Source organism: Rhinatrema bivittatum, chromosome 2, assembly GCF_901001135.1.
Source record: "Rhinatrema bivittatum chromosome 2, aRhiBiv1.1, whole genome shotgun sequence".
NCBI classification, from domain to species: Eukaryota; Metazoa; Chordata; class Amphibia; order Gymnophiona; family Rhinatrematidae; genus Rhinatrema; species Rhinatrema bivittatum.
Window position 1 is genome coordinate 385,525,272 of NC_042616.1, and position 23,186 is coordinate 385,548,457.

Consider the following 23,186-nt stretch of genomic DNA (forward strand, 5'->3'; position numbering starts at 1 on the left):
TCTGAGAGCTTGGTCTCCTGCAGCATAGCAATATCAACCATATACCTGCGAGATCTTATATCATTTTGTGACCGAGTCTATACCACAGACATTCCAAATACAACAAAGTAGGCCTACCATAAAAATGCATATGGAAATGATCTACACAAATTTGCTTTGGGCATGGGATCCCCCAGTCTAGACCCCATCTGAAAAGAACATTTAAAAAACTAAATATTCCTAGTCCACGTAAGACAGGACAAAAACAGCCAGCACATAAAAAATAAAAGGAAGATAGTTCAAAAGAAAAAGCTCAACACAGGCATATGGCATCATAAGCAATTGTAAATCCCCTGCCTTCTCAGCAGAAATCCCCAAACAATACCCCAATATGGATGGAGGATGGAGCAAGAAAAAAAAATCCTTGCACCAACCATAGCAACCACAAAAAGCAAAATCTCCAGAATATAGAGGTCATTTGCGCTGCGAGGACCCTCCCCACCTACGATATATAAATGTAGAAGCAAAAGAGAACAAAGTTCAAACAACAAACAGTAGCAGCTCGCAGGACGAGCCGTTAGGCCCATGGTGTCTAACCAAAAGTTTGCACAACCATCAGCCAGAATTTAAGCCCTGAATAAAAGTAGCGGTAACCTTCACATCAGTGAAAAAACAAGTCTGCCCATTGTGAAAAACTTAATTTGGCTGGGAATAGCAATGTTGATTGGATCTTCAGCCTCGCTGTGTACATGCCGGGGCGATTACCTTTCTGCATAAGGCAATGGAGGCAGAATAATCTTAAACAGAAGAATCTTCTCTCCCTTAGCTCGGGTAGGCATTTGTAGGTGCACAGAATGTGAACTTTATGTGCAAAGTTAAGAACTTGGAAAATAACTACCTGAGGTCTGTTGGGGACAGTGTCTCCAGAAGATAAAGGTCCCAAACGGTGGGCCTGCCCAATCCTCAGGGTGCCATGTTCACTGCCCAGGTTAAGGGCCTGAGTCAACTAAGCTTCTAGACGGGAGCCCAAAGCCTGCTCTGGTATAGATTCGGGCACTCCAAACACCCTTAAATTATTGCAGCGGGACCTATTTTAAAGGTCCTTGACCTTTGGTCTTAAAGCCTTGCAAATATCCTTGAGTGCTCTCACTTCATGCGCCATAGAGGCCCAGGTGTCTTCCATATCCAAAAGACGCTGTTCTGCAGCTTGGAATTGCTGTTGAATAGCCGTTAGTTGCATGTTAACTCCCATGATCTGAGAGGAGAGGTGCATAAACCTGCCCCTCCAGGGCAGCAATTACAGCCGCAGCAATATCTGAGTCCACGGTGTCAGGATTTTCCATCACAGAGAGCATCGGCCATTTTAACATCAGTCCCTCTCACCTTCTCACCTCCTTTGTCACCATTCTCAGGGGAGACTCAAGCTGTAAAAAAAACCCAACCCCCCCCAAAAAAATACCCCCACGATGGAATCCACTAGATGAAAAGGAAGCAGATGGTAAGTTCCTGGGCCGTTTTTAATAAAATAACTTGTTTAAATAACACTTAAAAGGGGAGAAGGCCCTCAGATCAGGAACACATCTATTCTCCCTCACAGCATCACATGACCCATGCAGCTGGGTTTAAAGGACCCGACTGTAAATAGTGACGCCGTATGAAGGCTGGGTGGAGAACCCAGTTGCCCCCTCGGTTCAGCAGTCATGAGGGGATGGCAGGAGGGAGAGCCTCCTTGAATGCACTGCTTTTAGTTTATTTAGGCACTTAAATACCACTCTCAACCAGGGTGCTTTGGAACATGTGAAACAGAACATTTTGGCAAGCTCTTCAAAAACAAATTATTGAAGACCAGAGTTGAAGATACTGACACGATTTCCTTTTTCTGGACTTCCAAAGTCACAGGGAATGGAGACTGAACTTTATTCTCTCTTTTTAGGGAAAATAACCACAGGAGCTGATTCCTGTGCACCACAGCTAGGGATTAACTTAACATTTAAGTAGCTCACCAAAGACTAGTTCAAACCAAAGTTTTCTTAGATTGTGTTGTACATTTAGTGCTGGAAGCACCTGTTTCAGTTGCTGAAAGAATAAAGGACAAAAAAATTCTTGTCAATCTCAGGCTGATACAGGCCCTAGAAGATACATATAAAGTGCCAAAATTGAGTACACACTGTCCACTGACTTAAACCCAAGAAAAATGGCAGGAAATGCTAGCAATGTGAAAAGCTAGTCACCAGTTTTCTTTGTGATTCTGGAGAACCAAGCTTCTTAGCCAGTGAAAACAAAAAACAATCTTAGTTGCCAAAAGTCTGCAAATCAGAGTTCAAAGCCTATTCTACATTATGTCCAAGGTTTTTATTGCTACCTTGGTCAGGGCCCTTCTGAGACAAGAGACGTGCATCACAGTCCCAGATAACATACCGTATATACTTGTGTATGTCAAGAAACTTATGCCAGAAAATAAGCCCCAAAAGCTGTGTAGACATATATGCATACTAGAGTTGACGCAGTTTTTCTTTGTGTGTTTCGTTTTTGGATTGGGGGTGAGCCACTTTGGTCCACCTCGGATCGGAATTTTTTTTCCCGCCAAAATTTATTAAAAAAAAACAAACCAAAAACAAACCCAACCTGCCCCCAACCCTTCAAATTTCATTAAATATAAAGCCTCCCACCCTCCAGAGCTCCCCACTCACCCAAAGTCCCTGGTGGTCCAGCCGGTGGCCACATCACATGGGCTGCCGGCATCAATTTGATTACTGGCAGCCGATGGCTCAGGAGTGGGAGATCGCTCCTGGACCCCCCCCCCCCCCCCGGGACTTTGGGTGAGTCTTGAGGGGGGGGAAGGGGGGTCAGGAGGGGGGCTTTATATTTAATTAAATTTGAAGGCTTGGGGTGGGGGGGTTAGGTGCACACTCCCCAAAAAAATGCTAGAAAAACCACACAAAATTGGGGATTTTCCTATCTGTTTTTTGCATCCCAAAATGCAAAATAGAAAATAAAGATATTTCCTATTTTGCTGCAAATGACTGCACATCTCTAACGCATGATATCAGTTTTACCACGTATACTATAATGTTCGAGGTATACATGTACATATGCACCAACCACCAAAACGGAGTGGAGTTAGCCACATAAGTTAAGCAGCTAACTCAGATATTAGCAGTTAGCCGCTTAACCTATGTGGCTAACTCTAGTCAAGCCGCTGACCTGTCCTAAAATTAGTACACCGCTTGACTTTTTTTTTTTTTTTTTTTTTTTAATACGGACATGACGTTTTCTGAATTATCTTCCTCTTAGATCGCTCATATTAAACCTTGACTTATACATCAATGGATTTTGGTCTCAAAATCGCCCATCGACTTCTACATGAGATTGATTTATACACGAGTATATATGGTAGTATCTGTTTGTGGGATAAAACCAAGCTTACCACAATGAAACAGACAAATGAGCCACTGCAAACACATGGATTATGACAAACCACAGAAGTCAGAGTCCACAGAAGTCAGTCTTGTGGCCTGGATTAGCCACTATTGGAAACAGGATGCTGGGCTTGATGGACGCTTGGTTTGACCCAGCATGGCAATTTCTTATGTTCTTAATCTTGTTTTCAGTGAAATCCACTTGTATTTACGGTGGAGTCCCAAAGAGATAAGAATTACTGCTAGCTTTTAGTTGCTGTCAGAAGGAATGGATTCACCAGATCCCATCTCTTGGCACTATCCTGCTCCAATTAGGGTTCAGAAGAACTCAAACTGCATGCACCAGAATCTTAGCCAAGAACCCTGAATTTGAAAATTTCAGCAGAATAATGGGCTATGCTCACAAAACTCCAGTACAAGCTGTTCCTCTCTTCCTCTAATGTGGGCCAAATCTTGCTAAAACTGATATCACTGCCTAGAAACTACTTCAGAGAGCACTAGACTGAGGGAAGAATGCAGCAGTGTGTCAATCCTGCAGTAATTAAACAAGAGGTGAGAGCCAAAGTGGCTTCAGCTTAAAAAATCCTAAACACTGGAAGCCTTGATACTGCAGCTCAGTGTCATGCAGACTAGGAGGAAAGCACGTACACAATATTGCTGACAGCACCTATACCTTCACCATCCATATGCCCCTTATTTTACCTTTTTAAGTACAGCAACACACACCCTACAAGGAAGGCAGGAGGAATTCAAGAATTTAAGTCTCCTGCTTTATAACGCTTTACCTGGGTAAGAGTCATGAATGTTTATTCCCTCGTATGCTGATGCAAATGGGATTATTGCTTACATTCTGAGATTTTCTCAACACTGCACAAAGCTTTAACAGAGTAAAGATCTCTCATTAAATGGCATATTATAGGAAAATACTTCAATTCTGTCCAGATACTCAGCTGAGGGAGATGAATAAATACCTTGTTCATATTTCTGGAAATCACAAGGTTTAACAAGTTCAACAAATTTCACAAAGAAGAAAAACTAATTACTAATCCAATCAATCCAGATTTAACAGGAATAAGTTATTACAAAACAAAAAGGCATTACCCATTTGGATAGCTGTTTCAGCTAAGGTACTCTGTGGTCATAACAGATCACACTGAATAAACTCACATGACAATCAGGAGCTAAAAGTAAGCTTTCAGAAGATTAAAAAAAAAAAAAAAAAGTATTTTCTCTTCCTCCACTGAGACTTTGATGAATGGGAGTACAATCATTGCTTGGTTAATATATAGTTTTAAGTCTGAGAATATGATTTTTTTGTTTCTAATTTTCAGTTTGGTTGAACTGGAATGCTTTGGCAAAAAGTACTGACATGTCAAAGTGGAGTACAAAAACTCATGGTAGTTTTCCTATGGACTTATTTAACAGATGCTATAAACAACTCCATTTTGTGGCCCTCATATTTCAAAGTTTTCTTCTAGAAAATTAAAGGAAAAGAACATTTATAAAACAAAGATTTCAGTATGGGCAATACATTTTGTATTTTGCAATCAGCTTAAATTGCAAATCCTCTCAAACAACCAGTAGCCTCGTACCTGAGTATTGGTCGTCATTATCAATGCTCTAGCCGGTGCAGACTGATGTTTACCACTTGGCATAGGCAGTGCTGGTGGTATAGCAGCCATGAGCGGCAGTGCTTGCAGACTGAATGGATGAATATTAGGAGTTGTGCAAGGTGGTGTATCAGAATCCTTTTGATTGGGAAGAAGAAAAAATAGAAAGCACTTATTTAAAAAAAAAAAAAAAAAGTCTTGACAAAGGATATATTACCCCCAAAGTTACTCACTTCTGCAACTAAAGACAAAACAAACGTGAACAAATTTGAAAAGACAATGTAGTACACACCCCAAAGTAGACACAGACATAACATTGGGTTAAACTCAGATTTATCAATAAATGGATCATTTAACACATCTAACCTGCAAAAATATTGCTGACCTGCAATTATTCTTTAAATTTAATTTTTCATCAAAACAAACCAATGGGACAAATTATCTTGTACATCAAATCCCCCCGAGCAGCTTTCAAAACTTAGAATATGTGAAACACCTTTAGAATTCTTCCTAACAACCCACCTGCTAAACATTTGTTTCAAAAATCAAGCTCATTTCAACCTCAACTAGGTTGCTAGTTTAGCCAAACTGTGTGCATCTCCTCGGGAACATGTAGGTAAGGCTGTATGAATGCATGAAAATGCTACCTTTTGGAGAATTAGACAATTATCCTTTTTCCAAAGATAACTATTTCCATAGGATGTACATTTAATGTAAATTAGCAAGTTTAAAGTAATGTAAAAAACAGGGCAGTAAGCCTCAGTACAGCACAAGATGACATCTGACTAAACTTCATTGGTGCTAGCTTGGTTATATGCATGCACTGTCACAAATAGAAGCAAGCTAGCACAAATGAAGATTATATTAGAGTCATCCAAGCAAAATGAAGGAACATCCCTAAACTGAAGCCACAAGAGTTAAGATTCACATAGAACTGCCAACTGATCTCTGCTGGTATGCTGGCACACATCCCTAATGATTTAGAATCCATGTTCAAGGATTAACAGATTCCACCACCAAAACAATACTTCCAGAGACAAACGGTTCATAAATTTATATAAGAAGCTGGTCTTCCACAGTCAAAAGATTTCTGATACAATTGAAAACATATGCTAAAGCTACATGAACAGGTTGATGCACATTACCAGATCAAGAGGAAACCAATTTAAGCCACTGAAAGAAATGCAAGCAAACTGCTTATGACCATGTGATATGAAAAAACATGCCTGTGCTAGAAGAAAGAAATGGATAAGGAGACATTTTTACCTGTTAATTATCTTTCCATAACTCCTGCTCCACCAGACCAAACAGTCAGGTTGTCTCACCCTATCAGCAGATGGAGGCAGAGGATACAGATTTCTCCAGTGACACTACCACTATGGTGATGTAACACTATGACAAAGCACTGAAACTACATGAAACAGAACACTCAAGAACAGAGAGCCATCCTCATGTTTCCACCCTCCTGCTCAAGATGAAAACAAAGCAGGATGAGGAAAGAAGAAAAACAGGTGGCTTAGGAACTGATGCCTATAGCTATATAAGACATCTGAATCACACACACACACCAACTTCCTGGAGGGTCCTGGACTGGTGTAGGCAGGATTTATGGAAAGAAACTAAGATAAAAATCTCTCCTTCCATGTCATCCTGCTACACTAGACCAGCCAGTCAGGAAGTATCCAACCTTCCACTAACCATGGAGGGAGGAAGTAAGGGCTGCTTTGAGAACTGCAGTTCCAAGAGCTGCTTTGTCCTTAGCCGAGATATTGTCAGTAATGCTTAACAAAAGAATGAAATGACAATGAAGTAGCCACTTTACAAATATCCATGAGGACAACAGAAATTGCCTCTGTCCAAGCAGCAGACTGCAGTCTCACAGAATGAGCTCAAACAAATTCAGGACCCCTCCGACCTGAGTAAATACACTGAGCTGATAGTGTCTTTAATCCATCTAGCAAGTGCCCTTAGAGGATGCTGTCCATACTGCGAAAAGAATTAGAGACATCCAAATACCTCAAAGATTTGAGGTCACCACAATATTCAGCCATCAAAAAGGCCGGAAGAGTAATAGACCAATTCAAATGAAATGCTAGCAAGACCTTAAGCAAAATGGAGGGCACAGGACAAAAAACAGAGGTAGCGCCTGAATTTCTAGAGTGCGCCAAGCCGAACAAATGGCCACCATAAAGACCATTTTTAGAGTAAGATCTTTCAAGGAAGCTTATTTCAAAGGCTCAACTGGAGGTTCAATTATCGCTCTCAGAACCAGACTGAGATACCCTTGAGGAACCAGAAGATCAGAACAGAGGCCCAAACCTCTTCCTTCCCTCCAGAAAACAGGAAACATTTGAATGAGCAGCCACTGAAACCCCTCAAATCTTTCCTCTAACAGGAGATAGTAGCAACCTAAGCCTTTAAGGAATTCAAAATTAGACCCTTCTCCAAGCCCTTCTGAAGGCTGAAATGCTCAGTACATCAGAACCCCATGGAGACATTGCATAGTCCCTGCGGAATGTCTTAAATACATGCCAGACTTGAATATAAGCCAAAGTAGTAAAAGACTTACGATCCTTTAACAGCATGGAAATGACCAAGCAAGAGTAGCCCTTCTTTTTCAAGCATACCCTTTCAAAAACCAAAAGATAAAAAAACTGAGAGGGGTCAACAACAATCGGGCCCTGAACTAGAAGACCCCTGGAGGGCAAAGGAGACAAATCGACCTGAAGTCATATCAGCTCAGACATTTGGAACGCATTTGGCAGAAAACAAAATTAGTACAAGATGGGTTTCTTCTAAAAGAAGAGCACAAAACATTTATGTGAGATTAGATTAGCTAAGCTTTTTTTTTAAGCTATTATTAAATCAGAGAACAAACCCAAGGCCCTTTTTAAGCTTATTTCTGAGGTCTTTTGATTCAAGTCTGATAGCCACTCTTCCTTAAATACCTTTACTGCCTGTAAGTTTTTAACCTCATTTGATCGCAAAGTAAATATTAGAGCAGCTTTTTTCTCATCAGGCTTAGGTCTGGACCAGTTACGTTTGGACCTTTCAAGTTATCAAGAAGCAGATACTGCACCCATCAGGTTTGCTGCTTTTAATAAAATCTCACCTGGTGCCCTGTGTTACTTATACAACTTAACCCAGTGCCCTCAGATTCAGATCCCCTGCCTTTTGACTTAAACACCCTAATTTAGGACTTATGCCATATGTGGCTGACATTAACACTGGTCCTAATAATACTAGCACCCTTCCAGTTTCTCATAAGTCTGCTATAATCCGTCCTGTGATGAAGAAAGATCAACTTGATCCTGAAGTCCTGGAGAATTATTGCCCGGTTTCAAATCTCCCATTCTTGCAAAAGGTATTGAAAAAGTTGTTGCATCTCAATTATCTACATTTCTTTTGAAAGCCATGGCTTTACATCCTAAGCAGTTAGGCAATAGGAAAGGACATAGCACGGAAACAACATTTACCTCGCTGCTTAATGAGACTGGACTCTGCTTAGACAGAGGTGATGCCACTCCTTGTATGCCTCGATTTTAGTGCAGCTGACCATCAGCTTTTACTTGACTGATTGTGGCATCAGAGAGAATTCTCTAATATGGAATTCTGAACTTTCTTCATCTTCTCCCCTTTTTAGTGGTATGCCTCATGGTTCTATTCTCTCTCTTGTACTCTTCACTTATCTGGCCTCTCTGACTACTTTAATTCAGAGTTTGGATTTAGCAGGGTATTTTACGTCGATATTCAGATCCTTGCTAGTTTCAACCCTTTGCATAATTGTTTTATGCAAAGTTTCTGAATGATTACACTCTTCAAAGCTAAGCCTCTGATTTTAGAGGATGTCTGGTTTACCCACACCCCTTTGTCTATTTCTTTCCTGGTTCCCAATATGGTAGGCTGTGCCATACTAATCAAGAATACAGTTACCACTTTAGGAATAACATTTGACAGTTAATTTCTCATACCATACTTCTAATGTTCTTAAGACTGTTTACTTCTAAGATCTATACATAGTCTTCAGCCTTTTTTGGACAGCTCTGATCTTAAAACCTTAACCCATTCTCTTGTATTCTCTAGACTTGACTATTGCAATGCTCCTCTACGAGGTCTTTCCACCACTCAACTCACACGATTTCAACTGGCACAGAACACTGCTGCTAGGGTCATTTTTAGTAAATCTAAATTAGACCATGTAAGTCCTCTATTGGTGAATATTCAATGGCTCACAGTGTCCCTTCGTATTCAATTCAAAATAAGATACCTTACTTTCAAAAGCTGTGCACTGGGACACTACCTTGCTTCTGTAATTTCCCACTATCTACCTTCTTGTAAATTGTGGTCTTCAAGGCAAGAGCTGCCCTCTATTAGAAACATTTGTTTTGAGAGTTTGAGAGCAATCTGTTTTTATTTATCCCCTTGCCTTTGAAACGCTTTACCACTCAATATTCATCTTGAGAGTTCTTGAAATTTAGGAAGGCACTCAAGTCTCACCTGTTTGTACAAGCCTTCCCTCACCCGAGTACTAGATTTAAATTTTTTTTATTTTTTTTTAAAGATTCAGCTCTACGTTTTTGCACCTTATCGTTTTATCCATTTTATCTTGTATTTTATTTACACTGGTCTTGTTTTATTTAAATTTTGTTGCATGATTTTTTATTTTTAATTCATTTTATTTCGATGTTTTTATATTTTTGCTAGTTTTAACTTGTTAGCCTTGTTCGAATTTTATTTGTACATGACTGTTTTACCAATGTAATTAATCGCAATCGAGTAATAAACATCCGTATACCACAGCCTCAGAGGCCAAATAGGAACCACTAGAATCACACATTTGCTTTCCAGTTTTATCTGTCATAGAACTCTACCGATCAGAGACCAAGGAGGAAGACAGAGACACACCTCTGTCAGCAAGGGTCAAACCAAGGCATCTTTGCCTCAGGAGCCCAGCTAAAGAACTGCAGACCTTTGGCATTCTCGTGAGTTATCATCAAATCCAAGTGAGGCATGGCATGCCTTACCTGAGAACAATGTGATGAAATGCATCCTTGCAGGGGGTCCAGAAGATTTCTGTTTACAAAATCTGCTTGAACATTTTGTTGTCCCACAATGTGAGCTGCCAATAAGAGCTGGTTTTCTTCTACCTAGGGAAAGAAGATTCATCTCTTCCAACACTTCCTTACTTCTGGTGCCACCCTGCCTGTTTACATATGATACTACTGTAGCATTGTTGGGACAACACTTGGACTGTTTTTCTTTGTATCAAGAAAAGAAAATGATGTTGAGCCAGCCCTTTCACTCTGGTTTCCGACCTGCTGATGGACCAAATCACCTCCTTCGGAGACCAAAATGCCTATCTCATCTGGTCCAGACAATAAGCCCCTCAGCCAGATAGACTTGAATCTGTTGTGACCAGAATCCAGGACAGGTGCAGCAGAATGACACCCTGCAGAAGGTTTGGAGGTATTGTCTACCACACAAGACACTTTAACTGGAGCTGGCAATGGCAAACACACCTGGTAACCATGGGATTGAGAAGAGCATGCAGGAGGGATCTCATATGTGCCCTGGCCCAGGGAAGCAAGTTCAAAGCAGCCACCATGCAACCCAATAGCTGAAGGTAATCCCAAGATCTTAGGGCCAGAAAAGTAAGAAACTAGCACACCTAAAGTATCAACTTGTCCGCACTGCCTACCTCTGTACTGAAACAAGCCCACAGTATTCCAACAATTGAGAAGATGCCAAGATTTTTCTTTGTAAAAAACTTACTACCCAGACCAAGCTTTCTAAAATTTGGACCACTCTGTTGGAGGTTCATGCACCTTCTTGATATGAGTTGGCCTTCATCAACCCATCATTCAGGAAGGGATGAACCCCAACCCCTTTTCACAAAACACCGCCACAACCATCATGACTGTTAAAGACCCATGGAGCTGTAAGCTAACGCAATGGGAAGTTCCCTGCACTAAAAAATGTTTGATGACAAACAAAAATGATTCTGATCCTTTTTTCTGGATGGGAATATGAAAATAGGTTTCCAAAAGACCCAGGAAAGACAGATACTTGCCTTGCCGAACTGCCACGAATATCAAATGAAGCATTCCTATCTGGAAGTGAGAAATCTTCAGGTCGTTTACCCCTTTGAGGTCCAGGATGGGTCTTTAAGATCAGTCTCTCTTTGACAAGTAGATGGAGTAGTGGCCATGCCATCTTTAAGAAAGGCATCAGACCCACGGCATATAACTGAAGTTTTGTCAGGGTATCACAAATTGCCTGTTGCTTGATGGCAAGACAGGGGGAAATCATAAAAATGTGGGGAATCTGAATCTGTAACTCCAAAGCATAACACTCACTGATCTGAGGTCATTCAGAGGTCCACTCCTGGTGAAAAAAAAAATCTACAGGCGATTGCCCATAGGGAGGACCAATGAATGGACCCACTGAACCTCACTGAGAAGCCTTACCAGCTCCTGAGGTAGAGGAGGGATTAGGTGTGAGTTTTTGGAAACCTCGGAAGGACTGATCTCTGCTCAAGACTTGAGAACCCCAGAAGGAATAAAACAGCAGCTTACCTGGTCTATACCGCCTAGAGTCATGAATTGAGTCCATCCTCTAGCACAGTGGTTCTCAACTTTTTCCCATCATGTCACAGCTGACAGACAACACTCATATGTGTGACACTGCTCATTATAATCCACAGCAAAAATAAAAGTAATATTGGGTGTTTTTTTTTTATTGTTAAGAATGACAAGGGAAAGGCAAGTACTCTTTCTGAACAGAAATTACATAAATAGTAAACCAGAACACCACCAACTTCCAGCACTCAAACAATAACCACATTAACTAAGAAAAGGCAACACTGAAAATATCATACCAGACCGTAAAACTCCAATACTCCTATTAGGAGTATTGGAGTCCTAGACAAACTACATGCCAGCAGAATACCTCACCTCAGTCACATGTGCAGACCCTCAAAGAATAGAGCATAAAGCAAACAGAAACATGCAGACCAAAACTAAACTGGAAACCGTAATAAGCCAGAGACTTCATATGCAGGAAAAACAATCACCAGTCCTCAAACCAAATCAATATAAAGTCAATAGCAATAAAACCATACTAACAAAAAGAACAGATTTCAAATTAGCTGATGGATTATCCAATTAAAAACTCATCAAAACTTTCCAGACACAAAGACCCAATAATTAAAAATAAGGATAAAAATGCTGTTCTCTATACCTGGAAACATTCGATTTCCAGGTGCCCTGAGATTATTGTGAAGTGGTGGTGGTGGTGGTGGAGGGGGGGTTGCTTGCAACTTTCTCCTCCTACAGTCACACACAAGCACTCAAACAGGCTCTCAATAACACATACATGCTCTCTCAATTAAACATTTAGGTTCTCAATCACACACTTACATGCGGTCACACACAAAGGATCTCAATCACACATAGGATCTCAAACATATACTCACTCACTTTCTCTCTCCCTCCACTGTACAACTAGCGGAAGCAACAACTTCCTCCTCTTCCAGACCTCGCAGTCTCAAGAAAGGAGTCCCATCTCCTGCGGGGGCTGACGTTGCTCTTCTGCTTCTGGCCGATGCTGCAGCACTTGTACCTAAGCATGGTCTCTTCTTCCCACGCGGCCGCTGCTCACCACTTCCTCTTTTGGGCTGCAGGAAGAAGAGAACATGCTATGCTGCCAACTCCAGCAATCCTGCCGCATTTTGCCCATGCATCAGCATGTCAAGCCCGGGTGGAGGAAGAATTCTCATCTCGCTGGGGCAAGTGGAGCATTTGGGCCAGGGGGGGACTGGGAAGTGTGCTTGGTGACACACCGGTGTGATATGAGACACCGTGGGAGCAGAGAGGAGGCTGGAAACTATAGACTGGTTAGCCTCACCTCAGTGGTGGGAAAATTAATGAAGACTGCTGAAAGAAGGGATAATGAACAATCTACAATCTGGTGGGTTGCTCTGAGGCAGCATGGATTCACCAGAGAAAGGTGCTGTCAGATCAATCTGATTGATTTTTTTGGGTGACTAGAGAACTGGATCTAGAAAGAGCGCTCTGTGATTCAGTTGGATTTTAGTAAAGCTTTTGATACGGTCCCATATAGAAGACTCATGAATAAAATGAGAAGCTTGGGAGTGAGCACAAAGGTGGTGGCATGGATTACAAACTGGTTGATGGATAGAAGACAGCATGTGATGGTAAATGGAACCTATTCTGAAGAGAACGTGTTAAATGGATTGCCACAGGGATTGGTGTTGGGACTGGTTCTGTTCAATATCTTTGTGAGCGACATTGCAGAAGGGATAGAAGGTAAAGTTTGTCTATTTGCGGATGGTACTAAGATCTGCAACAGAGTTGACACATCAAAAGGAGTATAGAGAATGAGCCCCGTCCCCTGTGGATGCATCTATCACCAGTGTTACCTGAGGTGGTAGAATTTAAAGAGGAGCACCTATCTCCATGATCTGTGAATCTAGCTACCAAAGGAGAGAGATTTTCATCTCTATGGTAACCTTCACAGGGAGCAACAAGGCAGAGGCAGTTGACCCCGCTAGGCATGGAGGACCCATCGGAAAACCTATGTTGAGGCATATTAGAGATCACATACCTTGCTGCTGCCATATGCCTAACCACCAGGATTGTTCAGACTAGAATCTGATCCTGTTGTAGTAACTTCAAAAGCAGGGTTTAAAGACAAAATGCCGCTCTGACAGGAGGAAAGCGTTCTACTCAGAGTCTATCCATATCCTGATGAACATGCTCAGCATGCCACTAACCCTGCATCCAGCAGGGGTCCCCCTTCAGTCTCGTTTGTAGCAAAAAGTACTAGCGAAAAATAAAATAATAAAACGTAAGTGAACCCAACTCCGTGGGGTGGTGGGCGGGTTTCATGAAGACTAACATCCTGATGTCCTGAGAGAACACCTATTACAGGTAAGCAGGATGGCAGTCCTCACATATGGGTGAATAGCGAGCTACAGGATGCCAGAGTAAAGTGAACCAAAAGCACCCAATGACGTGCAACAGGCACAACAACAGGGGTGGTTTTGGGTATGAGGGCAGCCTGAGTTTCACAGTGGGTTGCAGGAAGGAAGTTGGGTTATTAAACTGGAAACAAATTACGCAGGACAGACTGGTCAAAGATGGAATCCTGCCTGCCAGCCTTGTCAAGACAATGAGCTGCAAAGGTGTGGAGAGCGCTCCATGTGACAGCTCTGCAGATGTCAGCAAGAGGTACGGAATAGAGGTGCACTACTGACGTTGCCATGGCTCTTACTGAATGCGCTTTCACGCGTCCCTGTAGCGGAAGGCCTGCTTGTTGGTAGCAGAAGGTAATACAGTCCACCAGCCAGGTGGACAGGGTCTGTTTGTCCACCAGAACTCCAAGTTTTGGTTTTATCGAAGGAGACAAACAGTTGGGTGGACTTCCTATGGGCTGCAGTGCGGTCTAAATAGAAGGCTAGCACACATTTGCAGTCCCAGGAATGCAGTTCCCGCTCACCTGGGTGTGAGTGGGGTTTTGGAAAAAATGTGGGTAGTATTATGGATGGATTTAAGTGGAAATCAGACATTACCTTTGGCAAACTTTTAGGGTGAGTGCGGAGTACCACAAGATCGTGGAGAAAGTTTGTGTAAGGTGGGTATGTTACCAGCGCCTGTAGCTCACTGTCTCTGCGAGCCGATGTTAAAGCAAGTAGGAAGAGCACTTTTCAAGTGAGATGACGTAGCTCGCAGGAGCTCGAATGGAGGTCGCATGAGCCGCGCTAGAACAACAATGAGGTCCCATTCTGGAACCGGAGGACGCAGTGGAGGCTTTAATTGTAGCAAGCCTCTCATAAAGCGCCCTACAAGGGGTTGCACCAAGATCGGGGCATCTCCTATGCCTTTGTGGTAAGTGGTTATGGCGCTGACATGCACTCTGATGGAGGAAGTTTGTAGACCAGACTCCAAAAGGTACCAGAGGTAGTCCAGGAACTTTGTTGTGGGGAAGGAAAAAGGGTCTATTTCCTTTGTCGTGCACCACAAGGAAAGTCTTTTCCATTTGGAAAGATAAGATTTCCTAATAGACTTTTGTGAAGCTTCAAGGACCTGGGACACATGGTCAGAAAGGTTAAGGGATTGCAATATCAACCTTTCAACATCCAACCTGGAGGTTCGGATGACGCAATAGTCCAGTGTTCTGCGTTATCAGAGTTGGATCTGTGCCCAGGTGAACTGGTTGCTGGTCAGAGGTCGCGAAGGATGGGAAACCAAACCTGACGCGGCCAATATGGGGCTATGAGGATCATTGAAAGCTCTGGTCGTGTCGTAACTTCACGAGTGTCTTACTGATGAGTGGAAGTAGAGGGTAGGCATACAGAAGACCCTCTGTCCACAAGTGAGCAAAAGCATCCCCCAATGGTGTCTTGTGGCTGCGGTGTAGAGAGTAGAAGTTTTCCACTTTGCGGTTGTGAATTGACACAAAAGTCTGTGTGGGTGGCCCCGCTGGTGGAAAATTTTGTTTGCTACAGTGGGATCCAGGGACCATTCGTGGGGATGAAAGGTCCAGCTGAGATTGTCCACCATCACATTGTCCACGCCTGCCAGGTAGGTTGCTCTCAGTAGCATGGAATGGGAGAGCCCAGGCCCAAATCTGCGCTGCCTTCTGGCACAGGTAAGAGCCTGTGTCCCTTTGCTTGTTGAGGTACCACATCGCTACCTGGTTGTCTGTTTGAATTAGGATTACCTTATTGGAGAGGCAATCTTGGAAAGCAAATAGGGCTTATCGTATTGCTCTGAGCTCCAGAAAATTTATCTGGTGCTTTGATTCCACTGCGGTCCAGGTTCCCTGGGTTTGCAGGTTGCGGACATGGGCTCCCAACCAAAGTTGGAGGCATCTGTTAGTGTAATCTTAGTTAAGATAACGTTGTATTTGACTGTATAAAGTTCTTTTCTCCCCTACATTTCTGCCCTTTTCTCACTTAGCCCTCAAATATCTGTTTTACAATGCCTCCTTTGTATATAGTTCCCTCTTTTTGTTTTACCTCTGTTTTGCTTTGACTACGATTTGGTTTTGTTCATTGTATTTCCTCCTTTTCAGTTCAATGTAAGCCGGCATGATGTGCCTTACGAATGTCGGCAAAGAAAAGCCTTTAAATAAATAAATAAATAATCAATCAATCTGAGGTTCTGGAGATTGAAAGGGTAGTCCTATCAGAAGACTGGACTCCTGCATCCAAGCTAATGAGAGATGAAGCTGGCTGGTGACATGGACAATGTGGGACATTAAAGGACTTTAAAGTCCATTGTGTTACTCTCATGGCTAGAGAGCCATTGGGGTAACGTGAACCATAGACGCCATATGACCTAGTAAAGTTAATAGATGACAAGCTGTTGTGGTTCTGCAAGTCTGTATTGCTTTGGCCAAGGTTGATAATGTGCACGCTCAGTCCCTTGGGAGGAACGCTTTGGCTTGTATGGTGTTTAAATCCACTCTGATGAAGGAGAGGGTACGTGATGGGGTCAGATTTGACTTAGGATAGTTTATCAGAAACCCCAAGGATTGTAGCAGCTGTAGCGTGAGATGGAGGGAGTGAAGCACTCCCTCCTTGGATGGACCTGAGTAACCATTGTCTAGATACAGGTAGATGTGGATCTTAGGTAAGCTTCTACTACTGCTAGGCATTTCGTGAACAAATGTGGTGCTGATGCTAGGCCGAACGGCAGCACTCTGTTTTGGAAATGTCGGTGACTAAGAATCTGAAGTATTTTTGATGCGGAGGGGTTATTGCTATATGAGCATATGCCTCCTGAAGATCTAGAGAGCAAAGCCAATCTCCCTTTTGGAGGAGAGGGAGCATGGAGCCCAAGGTTACCATCCTGAACTTTTCCTTGCGTAGATGTTTGTTTAGGGCACGAAGATCCAATATAGGTCGAATGTCGCCTGACTTTTTTGGAATTAGAAAATAACGGGAGTAGAACCCTTTTCCCATGCTGCACTCTGGGAACCGGTTCTATGGCATTGGACTGGAGGAGGGTTGAAAGTTCCTCCTTGAGAAGTGGAGAATGGTTGGTTATTCTCCACACGGGACGAGTGGAGAGTCTGATTGTAGCGTGAGGAAGTTTAGATAGTAACCTTGGGCAACCACAGAAAGGACCCATTGGTCCCTTGTGATTGTATGCCATATGTTTGCAAAGTGGCACAAGCGTCCTCCTACAGGAAATGCTCCTGAAGGTTGACCTTTGCTCTCTAGAAGGGAGTCAAAAACCCGATGGAGGACCCATCTGCAGAGGGTTGGGTTTTTGGAAGCCTGTGCTGACGAGGTTGACCTTTCTGATAGGGCCTGGTTGAACGAGACCGGGACGGAGGATAATACCTACAAGGTTTTATAGGTTAGCTCCTGGGATCCCTTCTGAACTGTCTTTTGGTAATGGACGAAAATTCAGAGGGAATAGCAGATAGTTGGCTCAATGTCTCATGATGGTCTGAGTTGCACAACTGTTTCTTGGATTTTCTCTCCAAATAAGTTGACCCCTGTGCAGGGGAGGTCTGCCAACCTTTCTTGGACTTCTTGACGCAAGTCTGAAGATTTCAACCAAGCCCATCTGGCAACTTATGGCCTGCTGCTGACACACTGGAGGCAGTCTCAAATATGTCATAGGCATGTTTTCCAGGATCAAGGCCTTTCTGGAGGATGGAATTTAGTCGTCCTTGAAATTCCTCTGGCAGAGTTTCAGAAAAATCTTGCACCTGCTTCCAAAGGTTTCTGGAGTAGAGTCATGTATAGCTGGTAGGCTATATGTGCCATCAACATAGACCCTTGGAACACTCTGCGCCCAAATGTATCCAGAGATTTCTGCTCTTTGCCAGGCAGGGCAGAAGAATGAGGCCGGAACCTCTTTGCTTTCTTTTGAGCAGATTCGGTCACTATGGCGTGGTGAGGGAGCTGGGTTTTCTGGAATCCTGGAGCTGATTGGACTAGGTAGGTAGCATCAGTTTTCCTGTTCACTGTTGGAACTGTACCTGGGTGCTCCCAGGTACGATGTAACAGATCAAGAAGAACTTCGTGAATTGGAATTGCCATCCCTTCCTTGGGGGCATCCACGAATTGGAGACCTTCCAGCATCCTGTGTCTGGCATCCTCTTCAGTTTGCAGCTTAAAAGGGATGGCTTCAGACATCTCCTTTATAAAGCTTGCAAATGAGAAGTCCTCTGGAGGGGAGCGCAGTCTTTCCTCTGGGGGGTGAAAGCTCCAATGGGATGTCCTCTAACTCTCAGGATTCTGAGGAATCATCACTCCAGGGATCAAATGGCTGGTCGCCTGCACCCTGTGGTTCCCACCACTGGGACCTCTGATGAAAGCTCCTCAGGCATGGAGGTGAGAGGGACTCAAGAGATTGAAGGGGGGCCTTCCTTGTTGCTATAGCCACTAAAGAGGCATAAAAAAGTCTTCACCAATTCAGCCACCTGGTCTATGGAGTGTTGTGCTCTGTAACCTGGAGTTGGGGAAAAAAGATCCTCTTCTGAAACCATTATAGGGTCATCCTCCTTGGAAGTACATACTGGACTCCAGGGAGACACTCACTCCTGGATTAACTGAGCTGGTGGCCACAGAGGCCAAAGAGCATATTGGATCTGAAATCTCTAAACGAAGCCCAATGGGTAGATGGAAGAGAAGGAGTTCCAGGTCTGGGATCCCTGTCAAGGAAGTGACAAAAATAAGGATGCCAAAAGGAGGAAGGTAACTAAGGAGACTTGTCCTGGTCCTCCCCATCTCAATACCTGTTCTTCCATCGCTTGAGCTGGGGCCCAGTGTGTCGGCCACAACTTCTGTTTAGGCAGCACCAACAGCACTTTTTCTTCTGCACCATACTCCAACTAAGAAGGGGAATTGGTCCCCAGTAATGCCAAGGAGCTTGCTGGCTCCTGTACTTGTCATTTACATGTCTTGTTCAACCCCTGAACTACAGCAGATCTGGAGTCCAGCGCCACAGTTAGGGAAGCTTTGCCCAAGGAGTGCATGTTCAACTCAGCATGGAGGGAGATTGAGGAAGAACAGCTCCAATTTTTCACTGACCTGTGAAATTCCTCTTATCTTACAGGCCCACTTCCTCTGGGATCTCTGTGATATCTGACCACAGTCATAGCAGTTAGCTGAATCGTGGTCGGGGCCAAGTAATCTCTTGATATTGTGGCTGCCTGTGATGGACATCTTGCAGACAAAAATACAATCCTTGAAGCCTCTAGAGGTGGCCTTCTTGGAGTCAGAAATCTTGAGTTAAGAGGGTATTTTTTTTTTTTTTTTTTTTTTTTAAAAGAGTAGCATTGAAAAGTGCTGATGAACAAGTTGAAACAGCTTGGCAACTTGAAGATTGAGATAGCTGAAGCAAACTTCAGAAAAGTAGAGAGGATACATGTCTATGCAGAAGCTCTGACCAAAAAAAAAAAGATAGAGGCTCCAAATGTGCACCGAAACATACATGCTTAAACACTACCAATCTAAAGATGGGTCTGTTCAGCATAATTGGATGACATAATCTACATGTCATGGCTAATTCAGCCTTGCTTGTCAAGAGAAATAGAGGATAGAACTAAAGTCTTCCCAGTGTTGAAGGATAAATAATGGAATGCCAGTAAATGCTAGGACTGGTGCTGTTTAATATTCATAAATGACCTGGAAATGGGGAACCACAAGTATTATGATTAACTTTGCAGATATAAAATTATTCAGTGTTAAAATAAGCAGACAGGAACTGCAGAAGGACCTTACAAAATTGGGGGGGACTGCATCTAAATGGCAGATGAAATTTAACATGGAGAAGTGCAAAATCTTGCACATAGGGAAAAAATATCCTAACTACAGACAATGCTGGGTTCTATGTTAGGAGTCAATATCCAAGAAAACATTGAAATCCTCAGCTCAAGGCAGTGACTCAAGAAAGCAATGTTAGGAATTATTCAGAAAGGATGGCGAATAAAACAGATTATAATAACTCTGTATAGATCCATGGTGCGACCACCTTGAGTACTGTGTGCAACTATGGTCATCCCATCTCAATAGAGATAGCAGAACTAGAATAGGTACAAAGAAGAGCAGCAAAAATGATAAAAAGGGATGAAACAGCTTTTATGAAAAAGGACTAAACAGCTAGGGTTCTTCAGCTTAGAGAAGAGAGGGGGATATGATAGATCATAAGTGGGGTGCTACTTGGTCATACCCTACTCTACATCCTATGTGGTACAGACCTTCACAATCCTTTGTCAAGGGTAAATGGAATTCATGCTTTTTTTTTTTGGGGGGGGGCGGCATTACTAGCAGTGCGTTTCATGGACTGGTCCTCGGGCCAGCTCCTTTTAACATTTTCATGAGTGACATTGCAAAAGGATCATCAAGAAAGATTGGTCTTTTACGGATATCAAACACTGCAACAGGGAAATATGAGGGTTCTAGTGAAGCTCTAAGAATAGTCTAGGACAGTGATGGCAAACTTCCAGTCCTCGAGTGCCACAAACAGGCCAGGTTTTCAGGATATCTACAATGAATATGAATGAGAAAGATTTGCATGCACTGCCTCCACTGTATGCAAATCTCATGCATATTCCTTGTGGATATCCTGAAATCCTGTCCTGTTTGTGGCACTTGAGGACTGGAGCTCACCATCACTGGTCCAGAGTCTGGCAGCTAAGAATTCATATTAAAAGTCATGCAGTGATATGCATTTAGGATGCAAAAGCCCAAGAGAGAGGTACAGTTTAGGGGTGAAAGTCTTCTAAACACAAATAAGTGTGTTCTAGGGTTTATTATTCCAATCCAATGTATTTATATTTCACCTTTCAAACACTTCAGACTGGAATATATTCAGGTACTGAATGATGATCTTAACATGGCCAAACAGGTGGATAAAAGCAATGGCAAAAGCCAGAAAAATGCTTGGCTGCATAGGGAGAGAAATGAGCTATAGAAAAAGGGGGCAATATTGACCCTGTAAAGGTCCAGGGTGAGATCTCATTTGGAATATTGTGTACAATTCTGGAGACCACACCTTCAAAAAGGATATAAAGTAGCTGAAGTCAGTCTAGGGGTAGCTACTAAAATGGTCGATGGTCTTCAATTTAAAGCCTATGGGGACAGAATCTAAACATGTATATCTTCGAGGACAGGTGAGATAGAGGAGATATGATAGAGACTTAAATACCTCCAAGTTTCCATGCACAGGAGTTGAGCCTTTTTTAATGGAAAGGAGGCTCTAGAACGAGGGGTCATGGGATGAGGGTAAAAGAGGAAGACTCAGAAGTAATCTTAGGAAACATTTCTTTACACAGTAGTGGATGCATGGAACAGCCTCCCAGTGGAGGTACTGGAGACAAACAGTATCTGAATTCAAGAAACCATGGGATAAACACAGGGGTTCTCTGAGGGAATGATGGGAATTCTAAAGCTGAATTAGTTGTATGGATGGGTAGACTAGATAGGCCATACACTTTTTGTGTGATCACACTGTTTCTATATAGGATAACCACAACAAACATTCATCAAGCACATCTGCATATATTTAGGCTCTAGTGTAATACATGAATCAGCCTAAAGCAACATCTTCACATGAAACAAATGTTTCTTATTGCATACTGAGAAAAGCAGACACCTGCAAGAATTTAAAACAAAATTTCAACAGTGATGAAAACAGGCAGAGCAAAGTTTAAATAATCTGTTGGCTGCCGTAAATCGCCATGGAAAGGGTACCCTTAGTTCAAAGTGACCGCTCTGTTCCAAAACATATTAACTCAAATTTCAATCATTTTCAAGTAGGTTTCTTGGCCAAGCCTTTGCTCTCCTTGCTCACATTAAGCAATGGAACGAGTAACTGTCAAAGGAAAACACAATTCAATTTCCTTGAGAAACCGGTTTTCTATTAAATTCACCCTAATTTTAGAAAAAAAGTTGTAATACTTTGTAAATAATCAGAGAAAACAATTGGTACAGATTCTACCACAATTTCATTACATATTCCACTAAAATCTAGCCATCTATTAATAGGTGATTGGGGGGGAAAAATGCTGTCCAAACATATGACTAACTATCTACAGGAGCTATGTCTGTATGTAACAGAAACAAATGATCCTTCCTAGACCGAAACCCTGACTGTTCTCTCCTTTAAATCTTAGAGGGCAAAAAAGTCTCTGATCTACTAAAATACCTGTCATTAATGTATCAATCTCCATCAGTCAACTAGGCTATAAACTCCACAGAGCAGAGTTTTTGATAGTACAACCTTGCATACACTTTGTAGTGTTATATGTTTAGTAATAGCAGATATCCATGTACAACATGATTAGAAAATGTAAAATGATTCTTTCAATTTCATATCCTCCCTTTTTTAAATCTATTTAAATCTGATGTTAATTTAAATAGATGGCAATTAGCTCAAAATCTCAGCCTTAGGATCTGCAAAGTTCTCTAAGAAAAATTACTCATCTTTTGTGGAGGGAATAGGAAAATAAAATAAAAGCATGGTTTGTGAATAAATTCACAAATGATCTAATTTTGTGAATATTCAATGCAAATCTCAGCATAAGTAGAAAGGTAGGGTTAAGTTTAATTTTAAAATCTTGTTGAAATAATTTGTGTGGGAATTATTTTTTTTTAAATCAAGAGGTAGACAGTAGACATATTATGTAAAGGGACACCAAAAAGTATTACAAAATCTTTGCAGAGAAAAAAAATCAACTTATTTTGATGTCACCCCTGAACTGGTTTTCCAAATTAAACAGCACCAAAAACACAGTAGAATGATAGACTTTTGAGCACAGAATGCTTGTGAAACTTTAGAATTCAGGTTAATGCTTTTTTGATCAATTAACTGACCAATTATCGATCTTTGGAGTTAACAGATCCAATACACTCAAGCTTAAGCAATCACACCAAGATATTGCCCTGCATTGACAGAAAGTAAGAGAGGGTTATTAGCACTTCAGAAGGTTGTGCTTTAAACTCACATTTTATTGGACTAATAACCCTATTTTGGGAAACACTTTATGAGGTCTGAAAACCTTCTCTCTTTATATATTTCATGTTTAGTAAGAATAGTGCATATGCACATGTGAGATTACTCCTTTTATTCAATAAAAAAGTTGCCTTGGTACTGCTGTCATCACCTTTAGTACAAATTAAAAGTTTGTATGT

General features: G+C 42.1%; 1 protein-coding gene across 4 annotated transcripts in view; it reads right to left on the bottom strand.

The window, feature by feature from the left end:
* Positions 1 to 23,186, bottom strand: part of TENT4A (terminal nucleotidyltransferase 4A) — a 178,414-nt gene that overhangs the window by 39,989 nt on the left and 115,239 nt on the right. For 2 of the 4 annotated variants that reach the window (XM_029590010.1, XM_029590009.1), the window contains exon 11: positions 4,991 to 5,146. The exons of the other annotated variants lie outside the window; for them this stretch is intronic. In XM_029590010.1, coding sequence (XP_029445870.1) covers positions 4,991 to 5,146 — 156 coding nt within the window. The remainder of the gene's footprint in view (positions 1 to 4,990; positions 5,147 to 23,186) is intronic. 4 annotated transcript variants of the gene reach the window in all.